Source organism: Balearica regulorum, chromosome Z (genome assembly GCF_011004875.1).
Source record: "Balearica regulorum gibbericeps isolate bBalReg1 chromosome Z, bBalReg1.pri, whole genome shotgun sequence".
Taxonomy (NCBI): Eukaryota; Metazoa; Chordata; class Aves; order Gruiformes; family Gruidae; genus Balearica; species Balearica regulorum.
This window is the reverse complement of record NC_046220.1, coordinates 74,904,247-74,925,937: the sequence shown is the minus strand read 5'-3', so window position 1 is coordinate 74,925,937 and position 21,691 is coordinate 74,904,247. Positions and strand designations below refer to the sequence as shown.

General features: G+C 38.8%; 1 protein-coding gene across 3 annotated transcripts in view; it reads right to left on the bottom strand.

Annotated features, from left to right (window-relative positions):
- Positions 1 to 11,952: 11,952 nt before the first annotated feature.
- ZFR (zinc finger RNA binding protein) overlaps positions 11,953 to 21,691 on the bottom strand; it is a 48,762-nt gene continuing 39,023 nt past the window's right edge. For 2 of the 3 annotated variants that reach the window (XM_075739503.1, XM_075739502.1), the window contains exons 16-20: positions 19,266 to 19,363; positions 18,348 to 18,443; positions 15,256 to 15,367; positions 15,048 to 15,145; positions 11,953 to 14,320 (exon numbers count right to left, since the gene is read on the bottom strand). In XM_075739503.1, coding sequence (XP_075595618.1) covers positions 14,141 to 14,320; positions 15,048 to 15,145; positions 15,256 to 15,367; positions 18,348 to 18,443; positions 19,266 to 19,363 — 584 coding nt within the window. In that variant the 3' untranslated portion in view covers positions 11,953 to 14,140. Of the gene's footprint in view, positions 14,321 to 15,047; positions 15,146 to 15,255; positions 15,368 to 18,347; positions 18,444 to 19,265; positions 19,364 to 21,691 lie in introns of those variants that run through there. The other variant, XR_012832948.1, reaches the window with a different exon arrangement.

Genomic DNA, 21,691 nt, shown 5'->3' with positions numbered 1-21,691 from the left:
AAGTGCAAAAGGAGCTTTAATTCCCACATAGCACATGGGAATTCATTCTTCAACATCTCATCAAAAAAAGCTCTACATCCCCCAAATTGGAACGTAATCACTATTCTGCAACAGCAAAATATCCACATGGCCCCATGTCCTGTCCCTGGTAATGGACAGGGGGTGATCCTTCCTGGGGTTCGCCGCCCAGGCTGCCAAATGTGCCGGGCTGAACTCATTGCAGGAGGGATTTGAAGTCCTTTTCCTGGAATTTAAGGGGTGGATTTGGATCCCCACTTCATCAATGGAATGGATGAAATAAAACTATCACACGTGCACATTTGCTTACCTCAGTAAAGTACATTTGCATCTGAAAAGGCCAGCTGCAACCACAGACACCATGCCCCACAGAGGGCTTTGGTTATCTTCCCTTTCCCCAGACAGGCCTCCGTGCAGTCTTCTCCCTTTCTCTGTTAAAATCTCGAGTGTCTGTGAGCGCTTGTCACGAAAGCCAACTTCAGCCCAGCCACCTCATCTCCATAGGTTCCCCCTGCAGACAGTGGAGGGAAAGAGGCTCCTTCTGAAGGTAATCGGGGTAACCAAATAAATTCCTTGTTCAGAAACAGCCTCAAGAGACTGCCCAAGGCTCAGGGCACCTCAGGAAATCAGCCTGGCCAGGCTGAAGCTGGCTTTTCTGAGTATCACCCTTCCCCTTCCATCTTTACACTCCCCCTGTAGTCATCTACTGCTTCTCATTTATGTATTTATATATTAACTTTTCTGTTCTTTTCATGTGCCTTCTCCCTCCAGCATTTTTACTCTGTAGTGTTTTTCTGAATTAGCCCCTCCCTGTGAGGAAATAAGAAATAAGACGGTTCAGTGTTGTATTATTTGGGATTGTTCTCATCACCACAAAGACTTTTTAAAATATAATTTCTGCAACAAACTGAAGTTCCTAGGATGGTGTATTAACAGGATCTGTCTTCCCAGGTTACTTCTGAATGGGAAGTCTTGTTCCATGCTGCCAATGACTTTCTGTCCATTAAAAAAAAAAAAAAGCTCATAAAATCATGTAATTTATTTTTGTTCAATTTTAGATGTATGTCAATGACAGTCATGCAAATGTAGAAGAGTAAAACTTTTCAAAAGTCAAGTTCTAGTTTGTCTGTGGTGGGTAAAGAACATATGGCATTTCACCACCCCCATCTTATCCTGATATTTTGCATTCTTTCTAAAAATATATTCATGTTATTTACCTTTAAAGCTGTCTGCAGGAGAGAAACTCACAAACCAGCTCTGCTCTTCCCAGGAACAGAGACTGCTTTGTTTAAAAAACTTACATGCCATAAATTTGAGTCATTCTTTGAGCTGAATTCTCAGCTGTGCCCAGGCTTGGTGGGAACAGCTGATGGAGGGGAGCCACAAAGGAGGTGTTTGCAGCTTTCCTATCAGTTTTCTTTCAGTGATCCTCTTAACTACAGCAAGTTGTATCTCATATTTTCCTTTGTGGCAGTCCTCCTCATCAGGATTGCTTTGGCTCTGGGAAATGAGTAGCCCAGATAAGGCATTATCCTATGCAGTATCCGGAGCACAGTTGGCAAAGATCACTGAATATGGCTTTATACCACCTTTCGGCTTTTCTGAGCTGGGACTTTGTAGACTTTGGTGCCTTGGGGAGTCCCAAGGGTGCTCAGGTGGGCAGGGGTGCAGGTCACTGTGTGTTGTGGGTGCTTTGGTGTAGGTTGGGCAGTTGTAATGAATTAAATGTTAAAAGCCATTGCTCAGTGTTGAGCAAACCTGCGTGACTACATCTGAATTTCTACTCCCTATTTCCTCATTCTGAAGAAAATAAAGGGAGGTTTTGCCCTGCTGTAGCCCTGCAAAGGCACAGATGCATGCAGAGCTTCTATTCCAGAATGGTAAATCACTGCAGGACTCTGCAGCTGTGCTCCCCCTTTGACCCTTGAACCACAGCTGGATCCATGTCTGGACACTGCTCTTAGTAAATGCAATTCCAATGATGACACAGGTAGAGATTTTGAAGTAGCAGCTGGGAAGAGAATCCCACAGTTACCATTTGTCACGGTTTCCTGATCCTCTTTTTCTATCCAAAAAAGGTACCTGGGTACAATTTGAAGATTTTTCTTGCTTTATGCTTTCCTGGGCATTACCAGAACAACTGCCTTTATGTGTAGAAATCTGGAAATTTCTCTGGTATATGCATAATTAGTCTGACACTTCCCAGAGCCTCACAGATGGCTGTGTGTGCTCAGAAGGTAGGAGGTGTCCCAAAAGTGTTGGATTCACCCTGGGTATGCAGAGATTGACCATGCTGGGTCTGATACTCCCAATTTGTATTGTTCAATTAAATAACTCAGTTTAGGGCTTAGTATCAAACCACATTAAAGTAGCTGAAATCAGTATGCAAGAAATGTAGAAGACAAGACTAAACTGGAAGTCAGACTACTGGAAACTATCAAAGAAAAAATTGGAAATGAGGAACGTACTGGGATATCCTTTGGGGAAAGGTCAGCAAATCTGTCTGCCTATAAACAGCCAGCAGCTATCTCTGCTTTACACAGGTTAAAATAATTTCCTACTAAAAGTCATGTATGTTAGCTTTATGCAAATTAATTCTATTAAAAAAAGGTCATAAAAGAAGGGCTCTAGTCTAAGATGGTGCTTTTAGCACTGGATTCACATTGACATTTTCATCTGCTGGTACTTTCAGGTGTCCTTTGGGAGTTTGTTTCCAAACTTGGTTCTGATTTCATCTTTTACAGTCTGGCACCTTCATAGTGAACTCCAAGGTCATATTTAGAGCTGTGGAAGATAACCATTTGTTTTCATTCTCATTTACTAAGTATATGGTCAGAGATTGTGTAATGCTGTCCTGTATGAATTCTTTATCTTCTGTCTTTCTTGCACTGTTCTTTCTTTACTGACTGTATTGTGCATTTAAATTTTTAAAGCAGAGTTTTCTGTTCATTGTTGTGAGAACGTAATTTCTCTGGGGACATTTTGTGTGAATCTGCCCCTAGTGCAGGCAAAGCAGCTCTATACCAGCTCTCCTCAGCTGAAACCTCCAGCTCTAACTCCTGCATCATCCTGTGTCTTAGTCCTGGGACATGATGTGCTCAGTTCCTCCCTGAAGGTGGTTGAGGAGGTGCATTTTATTTCTTAAGTAAAACCATCTGGGAGGTCCCATGTGGCCAGTTCATGACTCAGATAGCAAACAGCAGTTCCTTCAGCAGTCGCAATAGAGACCATTGCAATTTTTTGGTCCATCCCCTAATTACTGAATATTTTTGTTCTGCAAGGGCATTCCAGAGCTAATGAGCAAACTGAAATTTTAAGACTTCGTCAAGTGATACTCTAGATAGTAAAAGGCTGTAGAGAGGGGCCATGGGGGCATCCCACCACTTTCCAGGAAGGCTCATCTGCTGTTTGGAGCACATAGTGCCAAAACATGAATGCAGCAGAGTGCAAATCTAAATTAACAAGTACATAATGAGGAGGAGGACAGAGGCAGTAACTGCTTAGAACACACCCTGGATCAGAGTGTTTCTTTAGTCATAGAGTCACAGCTGGGAATTACATGTTTTAAACTTGAGGAAGGAAAACAAAGTATTGCTATGACAGCTGTGAAAATTGAGGGAACAAAGCACCTCACGTCTAATATCAAAACTACTTCCTTTTCTTAGCTACAAATGGGAGAAGAGGAAGTGAGTAACTAATAACTCTACTCACTCAAGGAAGCATGGGTATCAGAAACAAGAACACAGGAGCTAGAGAAGTTCCCCACTTTTTTTTTAGCTCTCTTGAAAGCAAACACAATTACTTCTTCATGGGCATGCACAGACTTCTTTGTCATGTGGTGAACCTCTTCCTTTTATTCTCCAAAAGGCTGTGAATCCAACTTACTTCAGGCTAGAGGCTTCTTCTCCTTCATAGTACCCAAAGGGTGAGCCAAAGCCCATCCATATCAGAAAAAAGCCTATGCGATGGCTGGATGTGAGGCAGAGTTAAGTCAGGGCTCACCTCTCACCCTCAGTTCTTCTCAACCTGCAGTCCAAAGGGAGGTGCAAAGGATCATGAGCTCTTAGGAAACAAGAATGATAAATCGACATATGGTCCTCCTGAATTCAAAGAGCTTGAATTGACTCTATGTCTTGGAGTGAACCTCAGGAAAGAAAAGATCAACATTCTAGTTCCAGTGTATCTGTAGGGAGAAATACTCAGTATTAGGCCTAGACAGTAGCTTCTTCTCTTTCTGCAGTACACATAGAGACTTGAAGCTTTTGCTAACAGCATCTTCTCTCTTCTGTTCTTTCCTTTAGCCATGAAAATTCTATCTAGTACATGACTGAAGTAAAACATGTGCTTGTTTTACTTTGCCTCCTAGGCCTTTGACATACTCTTGGCTTTGATTTCCTAATGAAAAATGCGTGTGTGAGTCAATAATCACATATCTGGGATACTGACAGAAGCCATCTAGCTAAATGCTCATGCTGTCATCCCCAGTTCCCATACAGCTACTGTAACTAAAAATTCCAGCCCAGCTAATTTAAAAAACAGGCACAAACCTACCCCTTAAGGAAACCTACATGCTGTTTAGCAGAAACTAATGACCCCACATGACATCCTTGTCTCTAAATTGGAGAGACATGGATTTGATGAGCCATTGGCTGGATGGTCACACTCAAAAACTTGCGGTCAATGGCTTGATGTCCAAATGGGGACCAGTGATGAGCGGGGTCGTTCCTCAGGGTTGAGTACTAGGACCAGCACTGTTTAACATCTTTGTCAGTGATATGGACAGTGGGATGGAGTGCACCCTCAGCAAGTTTGTCAATGACACCAAGCTGTGTGGTGTGGTCAACACACTGGAGGGAAGGGATGCCATCCAGAGGGACCTGGACAGGCTTGAGGGGTGGGCAAACTGCATGAAGTTCAACAAGGCCAAGTGCAAAGTCCTGCACATGGGTCAGGACAATCCTAAGCACAACTACAGGCTGGGTGGGGAGTGGATTCAGAGTAGCCCTGAGGAGAAGGACTTGAGGTTTTGGTGAACAAGAAACTCAACATGAGCTGGCAGTGTGCATTTGCAGCCCAGAAAGCCAACCGTGTCCTGGGCTGCATCAAAAGCAGCATGACCAGCAGGTCGAGGGAGGTGATCCTGCCCCTCTGCTCTGCTCTGGTGAGACCCCACCTGGAGTACTGTGTCCAGCTCTGGGGGCCCCAGCACAAGAAGGACATGGAGCTGCTGGAGCAAGTCCAGAGGAGGCCACGAAGATGATCAGAGGGCTGGAGCACCTCTGCTATGAGGACAGGCTGAGAGAGTTGGGATTGCTCAGCCTGGAGAAGAGAAGGCTCTGGGGAGATCTAATTGTGGCTTTCCAGTACCTGAAGGGGCCTACAGGAAAGCTGGAGAGGGACTGTTTATGAGGGAGTGTAGTGACAGGACAAGGGGCAATGGGTTCAAGCTGAAGGAAGGTCGATTTAGATTAGATGTTAGAAAGAAATTCTTCCCTGTGAGGGTGGTGAGGCACTGGCACAGGTTGCCCAGAGAAGCTGTGGATGCCCCATCCCTGGAAGTGTTCAAGGCCAGGCTGGATGGGGCTTTGGGCAACCTGGTCTAGTGGAGGGTGTCCCTGCCCGCAGCAGGGGGGTTGGAATGGACGGTCTTTGAGGTCCCTTCCAACCCAAACCATCCTGTAGTTCTATGAAAACAGAAACATGAATTTAGAGGCTGGCTGCAGTTTTACATTTTTGTCCCCGACTCGAGAAAGACCTTTGTCTAAGCAAGGTCTAAGGTAAAGGTAAACCTTTACTTGGTACGGACAAATGAATCTTTGAAGTAGCAAACCTTGTAGAAGCAGCAAATCTTGTAAAAGAAATCTCATAAACCCATGTGTTCTTCCATGTTAGCAACTGTGTGTGATTTGCTAGAACACTTTCTCCAGAATTGCTGTGGTTATCAGCTCCAGACCTTTGGAAAGTTTCTTGACCAAACTTTCTAGAATTAAAACATATTCATACTGATGTCTGCATAGGAATTTGGCACACCTGAATGTCGGATGGGTATTTGGAAACATTTGTCTCAGGGACAAATGAACTCACCAGAGCTCACCTGCACTTCCAGAACTCCAGAAGGTTTTTCCAAGGAAATAAGTGATTTTAAATTTTCCATTGTTTTCTCATGCTGTTGTGATTAACCCCGGCCAGCAAACACAGCCGGTCACTCACTCCCCCCTGGCGGGAAGGAGGAGAAAATCAGAAGAGTAAAAGTGCAAAAACTCTTGGGCTGAGATAAAGACAGTTTAATAGGGAAAGCAAAAGCAAGACAAGGAATTCATTCCCCAGTTCCCATGGGCAGGCAGGTGTTCAGCCATCTGCAGGAGAGCAGGGCTCCATCACACCTAATGGTGACTTGGGAAGACAAATGCCATCACTCTGAACACACCCACCCCCCACCCCCCACCCCCCCCCTTCTCAGAAAATTAACTCTACCCCAGCCAAAACTAGCACAGATGCGTGGGTGGCATTTGTAGAGGAACTGTTCCTCAAGGAGATCATACAAATCACCAGAGAGTCAGTGGAAATTTCTTGTGTGGACCTTGTTGCAAGCCCTTGGCTTTCAGGTCATTTTTTTGTCACTGTGCTGCACTGCTCCTTAGGAAACACTTCAGCCCTGGAGTATCCTGTAACAGGAGCTCTGAATTGGTCACACAGCTTGTAAATTGGCACATCTCATGCCTTTGTATATGCCGGAGAACATGCTGGGGACATTAGTTAAAGCATCCAGAATCCTGGTTTATGATTTACCACTGCCATATGAGGAATGCTTATTCTGAATCTATTGCCCTGAAATCACCCCTGGCAGCAGCTGCAAGAAGTTTCTTAAGAAATGGATGCAAGAAAGCAGAAATGCACAATTGCATCTGAAATTTCCCACTTCTGTTCCCAGTTATTTGCCAGATACACTCTTTTGACACATATTTTCTCAAGTCTTCCTTTATAATCTGTGTCTCAGGTCGCGTTCCTCAGCAGGAATCCTTTCCTGGGAGAAATCCTTCTATAGCTCATTTCTTCCTTGCAGCCCCCCAGTGATTCTGGACAAATCGAATCTCTCTTCTCCATTCTCCTATGCCTGCTCTGGAATGTTTCATTTCTTCTCCCCCAAAAGTATTTCCTTCTAATTTATTCATGAGATAGTCCTGATTGTGTTTCTAACCACTGGTCTGTTCTTATGCACAAACAGATTTTTCGTATTGGATTTTGCTGCCATGGCAACTTTGCTGGTTTTTTATTATTATTTATTTTTGAATTCTTTTAAATGCATTCTTTGGCAATAGAGAGGAATGCTGGAGTAGCTGAAACATCAGGTTTTGCTTTGTGCTTGTCACAGCAACGTGAAAATTAACTCTGCCTTTCCAAATGGAAGCTGCTGCTAATGACAGAGCGCTCTCTGCTGTTGTGAGCACATGGAGACTTTCAAATATTAGCTCAGCTGAGCCTGTTAATTTCCTGCATAACGCTGCACTTTTTTTTTTTTTTTTTTTGGCTGTGCAGCATCCATTTTGGTTTCCAAGTGTTTTGAACAACGTTCTCCTCTTCATTCACATGTAAGGGGGCAAGGCATGTATACTAGATGTACAGTTTTACCCGTGAAGCAGGACAGATGGAAGAAAGGTTGGTCCCTTCTCTTCATCTCTCCCTTCACTTTTCCTCCCAGCGCATTTGCAGTGACATTTCATGTAAAAGTTATTAACACCTGGCCCAAGCCATTTCAGTCTCAAACTCCTCAATCACCTGACACTTACTTTTTCTTCTATCTTTTTGTGGAGCACTGCAGTTGCTGCATGGGTAGCAAATCACATACTGGACTAGGTGTTCTCTCTCCACAAAATAGAGCCTTTCTCTTCATTTTCCCAAACTATTTTTCTAGTTTGTAGTTGACTGTTTTACTGCTTGATGTAACTTTTCTTTCATTTTTTATTTATTTGATTTGTAGCTCTCTAACGGCCTTCCTCATTTTATTTCTTCACTTAGGCGCATTTAATCAGCTCTGTTCTTTCTAGTAGCATTTTTCTTGAGCTTTTCCCACTTTCTTCTCTCTTCTCAAAGTCATAATTCACTCAAAGACTACTTCTTTTCACTGGAAAAATGCAGCTATTGGAGTGATTGACCATCAAAGGGAAAAACGCTGGGAAGAGTAGACATTTTCCTGCTAAAATGCGTGTGCCCTTGGTTCTGTAAAAGGCCACCAAAATGATAATGAACTTGAAACAGGATATATTATTGGAAACAAATATTTGGGAATGAAAATGTATTGAGTGACAGTCATCATACTTACAGCCATACAAAGGTGGTTGCTCCATATAAGAAATAAGTCGTGTACGCATTGTTCTGTTCAATGTATTTAGCAATGATCTGGATGCAGGAGTTGAATGCACCATTAGCAAGTTTGATGACGATACCAAACCGGGAGGTGCTGTTGACTCTCTCAAGGGACAAGGGGCCTTGCAGAGGGATCTAGACAGATCGGAGCATTGCTCTATGATTAATGGGATGAACTTTTAACAAGTGCAAATGCCGGATTCTGCACCTGGGACAGAGTAACCCTGAGCACAAGCATAGACTGGGGGAGGAGTGGCTGGAGAGCTGCCCTGCAGAAGGGGATCTGGGCAGCCACGATCTGTGCCCTGGCAGCCCAGAGGGCAAACCCCATCCGGGGGGGGGGTCATCAAACACAGCAAAACCAGCCGGCCAAAAGAGGGGATTATCCCACTGTATTCAGCGCTGGTGCGGCCTCACCTGCAGTGCTGCGTGCAGTGCTGGGACACACCATTTAACAAGGACGGGAAGGTCCTTGAATGTGTCCAGAGGAGAGAACAAAGCTGGTGAGAGGGCTGGAAGGCATGTCCTGTGAGGAGCAGCTGAGGACTCTGCGTTTGTCTAGTTTGGAGACAAGGAGGCCGAGGGGCGACCTCACGGCTCTCTGCAGCTCCCTGAGGAGGGGAGGTGGGGAGGGAGGTGCTGGGCTCTTCTCCCTGGTACCCAGTGATAGAACACATGGGTACGGTGCAAAGCTGCGCCAGGGGTGGTTTAGGCTGGACATCAGGAAGCATTTCTTTACCAAGAGGGGAGTCAATCACTGGAACAGGCTCCCTACAGAGGTGGTCCATGCCCCAAGCCTGTCAGTGTTTGGCATTTGGACAATGCCCTTAACAGCACGCTTTAACTTTTGGTCAGCCCTGAAGTGGTCAGGCAGTTGGACTAGATGATCATTGTAGGTCTCTTCCAACTGAAATAGTCTAGTCTATTCTGATTCTATTCTAATTGTATTATATTCTAAATTCTTTTCTATTTCTATTCCCTCTCCACTTACAAAACACACTAGAAAAAATATTGTAGTTATGGGGAGAAACTGGGATGGCCTTTAATTATCGTAGGCACTTTACTGCAACAAGCATGCTCCGTTGTGTACACCACACCACTTCCTCCATGATTATCCCACCTTCTTGAAATTGCAGTTTCACGACTATATTGGCAGCACTCTGGATCACACTGGCTCCAGTTCTAAAAAGTACCCTCACTTTTCTCTCACGCATGTGAACACATGGTTGTTACCTAACAATGCCATTCTAGGTGTCTGAGGCATACCAAGGTATCCATATGGGGCTGGCAGCTATGGGTCTGGAGCTCTGAAAAACCCTTCCCCTTTTGGAGCAGCACATACCCCAGGAGCGTGTAAAATTACATTAAACCCCTATATTCAGACACCTTCATCTCTCCCCATATTGTTCTCACTTGCAATGCAGCTCAGCTTACTGTCTCAGTAAGAAAACATTAACTTGTAAAACCAGCAAATTACTGGCAAATTTAAATGTATGCCAGAAGTTAGGTCTGTGATAAGGTCATCTTACATACTCTGGACAGAATTTCCTAATCATATATGCATACAATTAATACAAAGATGATGCAGCATGCAGAAAAGAAAAAAGGTTACATAAGGAGCAAGGTTTGTGATTCTCATGTAGAAACAAGAGGCTTTTTGTCTCCCTTTTGATGTTAAAATAACCTTTTACTGTAGAAAAAGTGATTTATTTTCTCTTGGTCAGCTATTCCATGCTGCAATCTTAGATTTTTAAATATAGAAAACTTCAAAAATCCATAGAGGTTTCTTGATGCCAATCTGTATTCTTTGGACTTAGGACAACCTGAAATAGGATTGCTGTAGAATATATGTGAAAGTATTCAAGCTACGCTGAGCCTCTAAAAGCTGTTAGGCCTTAAACTACCCTGCAATAAATCAATCACTGGTTTCAGAATAAATATTAATGGCCATGGCTTTGCAAAACAGTTTAAGGAAACACACATATTAAAGAAGATGACTCTTAACGATGACCCTTGCTAATGCAGATATGTTAAGGCTATGTTAAGTGGGAAAGCATGCACTGTGCAGGATAAAACTCCCCAGCAACAGCTGCCGATCAGTTCGTGACGAACTCATGAAAAACAAAGACCTTTACCCTGTTTGGAACTTTACACTTGCCAAGTGCTATCAGGGCAGCATTTCTTAAAATGCAAACTGTAAAACATCAGAAAGCCATTCAATAAACATCAGCAAATTTCTCTCAGTACTATAAACATATACATACGTTTTCATAATCCAAATGAGAAAGCGGATCAAAATAGGAGAATATGAATTAACAGGTATTTAGAGAATGAAGCCTGATTTTTATCTGGATGTAAATCAAAACCATTGTGATAACTCTGTAGATGACACTCCTTGGATTTTTTTTTTCCTCCCCAAAAGACTAGATGTCTATTTCATTTTAAAAAGGCTGAGAAATACCACACTGCAGGAAAAAAGAACTCTTGAGAAGATTTATAAAAGAATCTCTCAGAGAAATTTAATTTGCTAGCCTTTTTGGCTAGGAAGCTCTTTGCCTTACAGCTTTTAGAGAAAAAACCCCAACAAACAGAAGGAAAACAGGTGTTTTTGTTGAGTCTATCACTATACTGTGTAAACCTACAATGTAAGTGGAAAAAACCCAGATTGTAAATTGTGCCTACTACTTTTTTTTTGCTCCTCTATTATTAATGGTATGCTATTAAAATCCATTTGGGTAGTCCAAACAAGTCTCAATTGTTTACTAAAGAAATGAATTTGGCATTGTGTGAATGCTTAACAGACTAATAATCAGCAGTTATTCAACCAGGAACAAGAATGTTAAATGTGCATACCAATTGTTGTAGGAATATTGAAAGTTGATTCCAACTCTCAGAACTTTGCTAGGTACAACAATTTTAAGTACTATTAAATCACTTCTGAGTAGTGAAATAGGTCTAAAAACAGAAGCGGCAAATGAACCCATCACATTCAATAGCTCTAAAAGATTTAACAGTTCTTCTAGCATTTCATAGTAGGGCAAGAAGTTGATGGACTGTGTCCAACAGACTTTAATTTCTAACAATGCCTCTATACAGGAACCCATGTGAAACCACCACTCACAGACAGGACACACTTACAGACTAAGCAGACAAGTCAAAATTTGAAAAAGCTTCAAAAGAGAACAGCTCACATTTTCACAAACTGTTCTTCCAAGGTGAGCACGGATGGGAAAACTCTTGCCATGTACATTTCTCTTTGGTGTATGATGACTGTAGTGTCTGGTATTTTGAGATTAAACATATAGTGCAAACACTGCTTATTAGTAAACTGCTAGCTGAAACAGAGGATATTAAAATGATTACTTGTTCATAAATTGATTACTTGGTCTTTGGTTTTGTCTTCCTAAGTGCACAGTGTAATATTTAGAGTCAAAGCTACCTTTGTACTTTTAAAAATCTTGTTAAATCTATGAAGAATGGAAAAACAAGAGCCAGACGTATAGCCCAATAAAATGGGCAGGAAATCCAGAAACGAACTGCAAATTCACTCTTCACCACACAGCACAAAAATCATGGTCACAGCTTCATTTTTAATGTGGAATCACTATAAGTATACAATATTTCAAAAGATCCAGAAACTGGTTAAGAGTTAAAAGCCAGCAGAACAAAAATACAGGAAATCCAAAATACATCTTTGACCTTTTTAATCCTAAATTTTAGGGTCACATGCCTGAATAGACAAATTTGCTTTATGAGGAAAGAAACTTTGGTATGGAGTTGAACTAGCCACATGAATAGCACCTGTAGCTGTCAAAATAAATAGTAACGGCTAACTAGACACCACGGCAGCAAGATGTCCTCTTAAAAAAAGGCTAAGAACAAGCACATGCTTGGAGCTACGCATCAAGGGTGGACAACAGAAACTAGTGTAATCTTTTTTTTTAAAACATTTCTGCTTTCTATATTTCTGATGGTGAAATTAATAAGAAATCTTTCCTACAACGAGAAACTTTCATTTTATTTGCTAACCACTAATAATCACTCCCTTTAAAATTGCACTCTGATGCTTGAAGAACAGTGTATTAATTTTCTTTAAGTCTTTAGAGTCCAACTATTTTTCTAAAATATTGTATTTTTATTCAACAGGCCCATGCTGCTAGCAGTAGGTGCTGCAAACAGAAATATCCCCTTACTCCAAGAGTTACTTATTAAAAAGGTCAAAGACAAATTCGACCTCAAAATAGAACAAAAGGTTTTTTTAATAAATGGTACCAGAAATAACAAATGATCTTTGTAATGTGTGATAGTCTCCTACAGCCATCGATAAAGTAATTGCTGGAATGTTAGTCTATGTTAATCTGTTTTTTATGGGTTTGTAGCAAAGCATAATACACATTGAACAGAATGAAACTTCAGTTTTCAGTGTATAATGAATTTTAGTCATTTAATAAATTTTAGTTTTTATTTGTGTATTCCACTGTAGTGCTGTGACAACAAATCACACCTGTGTACCAGAGCATACATCAACAGTATGATGTAACTTTACTTACACCACTGCTATATTTAGCTTTTTGAAAGAGACATAAGCATACACTATGGCCACATCAAATAATTTTCTGGGTTTTTTCTTTGATAACCTTCACTTTTTCAGTAATACTTCACTTTTAAAATTTGAATTATTGAAAAAATCACAGAAAGTTTATACAGGAATAGCTATAAGGAATAACCTCACAGGCACTGATATGACAAACATTTATTTTAAGGGCTGAGAGGCATTAATATCATATCGACAAAGTTGACTGAAAAGAATGACTAACTTTGTCTAAATGGGAAATGCCTGCCTTTGCTTGTATGTTGAGAAAAGAAATTCAGAAAGTTATTTTTTGGCCTTGCTATGTCACAAAGTCAATCATACAAAGACCTACGCAATTAACCTAAAATGATAGTTTTAAAAGCCCTTCTATTTAAACAAAAACATCATGCAAAACTTTGATCAATTATGCAGTTGCTTTAAAACTGTTGCAAGACCATACTGTATATATTAGCTTTTATACTGCTAATGCACAACTAACAGCAAACTTGATTAGATTAACACAAATTTGTCTTAATTACACCGTTATATCACACTAAGGAGACAAATGCCACAAGATTGGCAAAAACATTTAATTCCGAGCACTCAAATGGCAGGATAATTATGTGTTGTAACCCCTTCACATTTAGAAAAAAACCATAATCCTGCAGTCTCACTTTAAAAAAAAAAACCCAAACTTCTGTAAAATATTAATTGGGAGGGTAACAGTTTATACTATCTAACACAAAGTAACTTATACAACTAGTGTCAAAGGCAAACAAAAAAACCTTCTAAATAAAAAGTCAAAATACACATAGCAATGGAAGCACAAATGCTGCATTAAATACAGTCAATATAAGAAGACAACGCACTTGTTAATAAAAAAGACCAAAAAAAAAAAAAAAGGAAAAGTTACTAAAGTTAGCAACACATTTAAAGAAAATGCAATGAGGGAAAACTATTTTTTCCTATGACAAGAGTTTCCATTTGCAGTCTTTCCATCCATAATTTGTCTGTTATTGTACATCCATTAAAATATTCAGAATCTCACAGAAGAGCTAAGTTGTGCTCTCCCAAATCTAATTCCCGAGTTGGTTTTGGATGTTTTAAACAGACATTATTATGAATGAAGTAAATGCAAGGCAACAAATGGACTTTTTATCACCTTTGATCTGATGACAAACATTTTTAAAAGTTATCATAATCTTTTTTGTCTTTTTTTCCCTCTGCTTCAAATCCATCAACCCCATCACTGTCCCTTCTCCTTTTACGATTATTATGGATGTTGAAGCGTTGGTTCATCTGTGGTAATGGATCCATTCCTAAAACTTTGTGTATTTGACGGAATGCAAGGAGTCTCAGTGCAAACTAGAAAAAGGGTAGAAATAAGATATTTCTGTTAGAAACCAATGTCAATTTTGAGTACTCTGTCAAACCATTAATGAAGAACATTAGCAGTGTATGATATTATGCTTAGCTCTCATAATCTCCTCTTCCTTCCACCAACAAAGTCAACACAATAAAATGTGTATGCCACATTTGCTGCTTCTGTACAAAGTACATCATCTCAGCTTAAAAATAATGTACATGTGGTTTAGGTGCTGGACTTGCACTGAAGCAGCTAAGGCTTGTCACATATCGCATTACGCGTTAGTAATCTGTAGCTAAAAGATCAAATGAAGAAGTAGGGGCAGTAACCTCTTAAGCTGCAAGCGTGAATAGTCAATACTCTTAAGTAGATACAACAAATATGAAAAATTAAACTTACACAGACTTATTCATAAAATATTAAATGCCAATGTAATTTGAAATCTAGTAACACACTTCTGTAGAGTGAGCATCTTTATGGATATAAATACATGGGAGGGCTTCAAATTTTTCAGGAAAACATGCTAATTTTAGTGCAAAAATGAACACTTACACATTCTCTGTTGTGACTTTTTATTGCCTAGCTTAAGACTGATCATCTGAAAGACCAAACTATATTCTAAGAAAGGAAAATTCATGTCAACCATACAACTCCATTTAAAAACAAAAGAAAACCACCTCCAAAACCAGCATCAAATTTAGTTACTTCACAGGTATGTTTCCTTACCTGTGCACTCGAAGTAATATCCTCTCGTTGCTGATCTGTCATTACAGCAAGTGTATCAAAAGGATCTTTCTCACAAGGGTCCAGAAGACCAGGGCCACCTACAATGGTTAGGCTAATTAGTAACACATATCTACCTTATTTCAACCAAGATTACAGATTTTACAGTAGTAAAGCATAAGTATACAGACACTGATCAAATGCAACTTGCCTTTGAGGATTATTCCTGAAGATATACACTCAAAAACTCTTCTCAGTGCATCCCCAGGACTCTGTGGTCCAGTAGCACTGCTGATTGCTTTTTCCACAAGCAACTCCATAGCCTAGACAAACAATAAGAAAATCCAACCAATTTAGAAGATTAAACCAGAAAAAACCTACTACTGTTGTTCAATACAGAACTTTTGAATTCAGAATTTTGAAGAACATTACTCATCACAGAACACTTTCAGTTAAAATGGAAAAAAAATCAGGTATTTTGTAAAGATGAATAGAAAGAAAGCTGGTGCAACACTGAGTACTGATACTGATAGGCTTCTCATCACAAGTTATTCAAAAGCTTTGTAGAAATTTATGCAGTAGTAGTCTACATATGCAGGTAGACAACTTGCCCAACCATTTTGTGAGAGAGTATGAAACATGGTGGGTCACATTAATGTGTCAACTACATGAATGAACAGCACACAGTATATCTAATGAAATTAACAGGATGATATAGAAAAATATTTTTTTTCTACAAAAGTACAGAAACTTAAAGCATCCTAAATTTAATGATCTTTAAACATTTAAGTGGTTACTAGTTCTTCAGTTTAGCAAAACTGAAGTTCACAGCAAGTTTTCTCCTGGATATAAGCTAACACTAACTCAGATGTTAAAGAAGTGTAAAAAAAATACTGATGACAAACATGTTTTCTGAAATTGATACAATTGATATTTGACATTAATTAAAATGGTTTGAATGCTCAGCTGTACTTCAAACGTTGGGGTTTTTTTCTTTATTTCCATTGTTTACCTTTATTAGACACTATTTTTTCCAGAAAAACCTGTAAAAGATATTTGCAAAAGTAAAGAATACCTTTCCTTAGTTTTATTTCATCATTAAATGGATGTTTCAATACTACCTCTTTGGCAAGTTTAATTCTCAAGCGATGTGTCTCTTGGTTTTTGGTGGGGTTTTTTGGGGGGGTTGTTTGTTGGTCCTCTCCACTGAATTTACAGTTGTTCAAATGCTGCCTTTTATTTTTACTTTCCAGGAGTAAATACCTATTCTGATGCATGCACGTCACTACAGGCAGTGTTGATTACAGTTCTTCACTAAGGGTGCCCATTCCTTTCTACTTTAGCTCTATTTAACTGATAAATTTCAATTCTTGATTATGGTATTTCCACACTCCCACTGTATCACTCAGGATTTAGCAACAGTACTTTAGTTGTTTTCAAGTATGGAGCAAAATACAGCATGAAAGAAAAAAAGCAGATCATGTTCTTGCATTTATTCAAGTCTAATTCTTTTGGATACTTATACAATACACTAGAGTCTACAACTTAATCCTAGGAAAATGTGAATTATGATGCCCTGGTGTTTACATGCACAAAAGGCTGGATTTCAAGTTTAAAAATCAACCTTGAATAATAGTTCGGAACTTGTTGGAACTTGACAAAATTCTTCCAATTTAGGTAAAGAGGGTGCTACTAATGTCGATATTTAGACTTCCTAATATCTTTTATTTTTACAACTACTTAGGTTCTTTTTGGAAAACTCTGGCATCTCTTTAGTTTGTAACAGGATGCTAGTGTACAAGTTAGAAGTTCTGTATCCAGAAAAATATATTTCTTCAATCTATGAAATTCCATCTTTGACTGGCAGAAATTACATATATTTAAAATCACCATTTTCATTCTGTCATTGTTTATCAGTAAGACTTTGCCAACTGGCCAAAAGAACAGCTGACCACATAGACTTCAATGTTGATCTATGTCACTGAGAATGCATCAGGTAACAGGAGCAAACCAGGAATCACATTTGGAGAGAACTGAGACACCGCTAGGCCTGACACATTGCTTCATACCTCTCTTCCCTTCTGGATGTGCCAGGTAATGTAAGAAATAAGAAACAACATTCCTTGTTCTTCATCTATGTGCCTGGTGTGTGTTACAAGAGTTCTAAGGATGCTTTTCTAAAAGTATGCCAGGGTTTATTCTTTGGCAACTTGGTATCATAGTGATATTAAAAGGGCACTTGCATACTTCTTAGCTTCTTTCAAGCTATATTTGTGGAGTGTATCTTTCATGAAACGTAGCACAGAAACTGGAATTTTAAAAAAAATCTTAAATATTTAAAAACCAGAAACAACTGCTCCACATTTTTCCAGAAGCAATAAATATTATCATAAGTAATTTAATAAAATTGTCTGCAAGCTTAATACAGTTTTAAAACATTTCTTATTGAAATAATGCCAACCACTCAAACTGTCTTGACAATGTTAGTGCTCTTCCTGCCAAAACTGAAAAGGAAGCAGCACAGTACAACAGGATTTTGTCTGTGAAACAAAACAGTCAGAGATAAGTTTACTTCCACATATTCCATGAATACATGTTTCAGAGATTTTGTTTCAGACTAACTTTGTCCAGTCCACAGACTGAACATCTGTTAATATGTGGACCACAAGCTGTATTCCTGCAGAGCATCACTGAAGATAGTCAATGCAAAAGGAATGCTCCAAGAACACTTGGCTGCAAGAATTAAGTGAGGTAACCTGGTACTACCTAGAGATCTAAGTGTCACTAATTAAAATGCTAATGGTGACACATCCGCAGACTGTACTGAAGTACTGTGGTATTTCATCTTAATGATCACAGGAATTACTGTGATTTATTCTTTCAAGTAGCCTTTCTGTTATCACAAAACTATCTGAACACAGCTGACACTATTTTAAATAACTTCCAGTAAACTCCAAGCAATTCAGAGTAGGTGGTTAGAAAAAAATAGATTCTTTTATACAGAGTAAAGGAAAAAAATGCTAAAATCTGGAATAAGAATGCTACCCACAAATAATACAAAAGAACAAGAAAATTCGTTTTGGGAAAAAAAAATAATCCAGCTCCAAATGACAAAACCTCAGAAAATTAAATTTTTAGAGGGAAACAAGATTATTTGCTGGGAAAACCACCCAAAAAGCCCAAACAAAACCCTACATTACTTTTTGAAAAAGTCTACATTTAAAAACTGTAGTAACACTTCCCTATGTATTACTTGCAGTACCATGTGTATTAAAAAGACTCATTCAAAAGAACATTACTTACCCAGCTTGGAAAATCAGACCAAGTTGGAACCCGCTGACAGAGGTCACGAAGAATACGTATGATAATCACACAGGACTGCAGACCATTAGCTCTAGCCTTGAGAGCAATACAAAATCAAATTAATTAATTCCAGCATCTACAGCAACTAGGACTTGTTGAAAGACTAAAACACCACTGTTCAATGGAAGCTCAGATACAAGATGGAAACAAATCATTCTACAACTCTATTCCATGAGCTGCCATTTACAGCAGTATTTTATACAGGGTTAGTAATTTAAGGTTGTAGAAGTCAAAGTGCACAGGTTATACAAGAATAACATTTCTTGATCCCCTGTACACTTTGACCTATGTTCACTTGTAACAATAAATACAGTATCTTTCTATATTAGAAATAAAAAGGATAAAGTAAAGATCTAAGAAATAGGTATAGAGACTGAAAGGTCAAGGGAATCTGTTTGGTTTCTTTATCGTGCCTTTGCCAGAATGCAAAGTCACTAAACCAAACAGTTGCTTCTCACCTTTCATTCCCTACACTTAATGCACTTAAAGAAATAGGAAAAAAAAAAAAGTCTTAAATCTAAACACAAAGCTTTAAACACATATTCCATTATTTAAAGCAAAGTTACTCTGCAGCCTTATGGAATATATAACAAATATACAACATATGATCACCTCAAGCGAGTCAAGCTTTCAACATCGCCTTCTCAATGACCAGAAAAAAAAATGTCAAATGAGCAATAACTGCAGCAAGCAGTTCCTCTATACTCAACTTTCTACATTTAAATTTAGGGACCAGAAAAATATTAAGTATTATTAGCAGAAACAACGCTGAGTGTTTTCACACAATTAAACATTTATATTGCAACTGAACTAATCTCTCATAAGGCTACAAGAAGAAAGTAAAATGATGTTCCGAACCTGGAACCACTTAGCGTGGCGTAGAGCAGCCAGAGCGTCAAGGCATTTTTGCCTGTCCAAGACGTCCGGTGGGTCTTTCACCATACCCGAGGTTACATCTAAAATGGATTGAATTGGCAAAATGCAGTGAGGAATGGGTGTTTGACCAGGTGAGCAAGACACTTCCTTAAAGTAGCTTCAATGTCACACATGCCATTTAAAGTTTAAACCCTTGAACAACAAATGTAAATGTTCAATAAAAGTCATTCAATTAGGATCAGGGCATCGACCCAGTACAAAGACCAAGAGCATATTATATTTTAGCTCTGAGGTTATTTTCAAATGCATTGCGGATCATGCAATGCGTAGTACTTCTTTATTTAAGCTAACACTGGAAAAACACATATCCCCTAAAATTAAATACTGAAGGAAGGATGGTTGGACACAGTGCACCAGCACAGAGAACACAAGACAGAAGGAACACAAAAATCCACTTTAACCAAGTAGAAACATTCAGACTTAGTTTCTTGTAAATTTTAATGGTCACGTGCTATTTAGGACCTACTCTTTAAAAGAAAAACTAAGTATAACAAATCTTAAAAGCACTAACTGTTTAACAATGGTGTTATTTGTCTCATACCTTAAACTTGAAATTATTTTGCTTTAAAAACCTGACTAAAGGAATATGAAATGTTCTTTCAATATTACAGAGTTCCGTTATTTTTCTAGTACCCTCTCTCTTACTCTTACAAATAAAGTTCCTCACCCCATAATATATGTGCTCCAATATCATTTTGGATGCAAGGAAGGATCTGAAAGGGGACTGCTTTACTTAAGATTCAGCAGGAAAAAGAAAAGCAAGGAATAGTTTAAAAAACAAAGCAGAATGCCTGAAAGATAAAGAAAATATAGTAGATCTTGTATATTTAAATGTTCAGAAAGGGATTTAATTACCAAGCTGATTGTTTTGTTACCAAAAAGGAAGAGACAGGCTCTTTTTGGAAGTAGTTTAATCAATGAAACTGGAACCACTGAACAATGTGAAATGGTATCCTTGGGTTACTTGAAAATTCTACGTATATAATGCAGTGATCAGCTTTAAAAGTTATTTGTTTTACTCATTATGAAAATGGCTACTGAGACTAGTAACAAATTATACTGGTGACATAACTGGTGATACACCAGATAAGATGAAACAAGAAGCCCTCACTCAATTGCACTCATTTCACAGGAGCCGCCTGTATGGAACAGTATAGTTTATTCCAGCAAGATATAAATTTATAATATATAATATATTGAGACTCATGAAACATGCCTGCAAGGAGAGGCTTTTAGGGAAGCTGAAGAAAGACGGCTTTGAAACCACCTATTTTATACAAATGTAAAATAAATAGTAGGATACTTTACAGACAGCTAAAAAGCCGTGAATGAACATGGTAGTACAATTTTGCAATATAGTAATTAAATTTAATCTGAAGTACTACATTCAGATTTGAGCATTTTTAAATGATAGCCCCATTGCTCTGCACTGTGTCAACAGGGAAAGGATTTCAAAATAAGAACGAAGCTGAGAAGAACATAGGTATCTTCTCACACAGATATTCAAACTTATGGACTGTATGTTAAAGTGGAAAGATGAAAAGCTGCACTAACAAGGCATTTACAGGGCAAATGAAGACATTTAAAGTGGTATTTCCTTTAAAAAAAAAACCAAAATCAAAAAACCCCCAAACCCAAACCTGTACAAGAGAGGTGACAGGTAAGGTAACTGATGAAATGAGTACAACCTGGATATAAGAGACAAGAGTACATTTAGAGAAAACCTACAGCAGGAAAAAGTGGCAAAGTAAGGTTGAGAAATTGAAAATAAAATATGTGTTGTTGGGCCTAGTAGCCTAACCAATTATTTACACTCTTCTAAAGCTAATATGCAAATAGGTGACACTGTGCAAACTTTTAGCACAATTCATTACATAATTTGAAACTCCAATTACTTCTAGTTCTGAAAAACTTCAATTTGGAAATTAATTTTACTAAAAAGAATTACAGTTTAAGTGCACAGAAGAGGATTTTACTCAGTGTTGGAAATGTCGATCTAAAATGTGCTACTAATAGATATCATGAATACGCTTGAAACTTAAAAAGACTCTGAAAGTCAGAAGTTGCCAAGGCACCTATTGCACTGAGAGTACATTGACTGAAAAAAATCTATCAAGGAAACTCTTGTAATATTTAATCTGTGGATTTTTGCACCTGTTTCACATTTCAGGATTAACCCCTTAAAGACTATTTAACTAAATTCAGATGCCTAACCTGCCACTCTGTTAAGCTAAAACAAAAAAAAAGAATTAATTTACAAAACACAAGCACAAATTCTTACCCTACATAAGTGAATTTATTACTAGCCTAAATATAAGGGGTTAATCTTCAGTTAGACATGCTGTGTC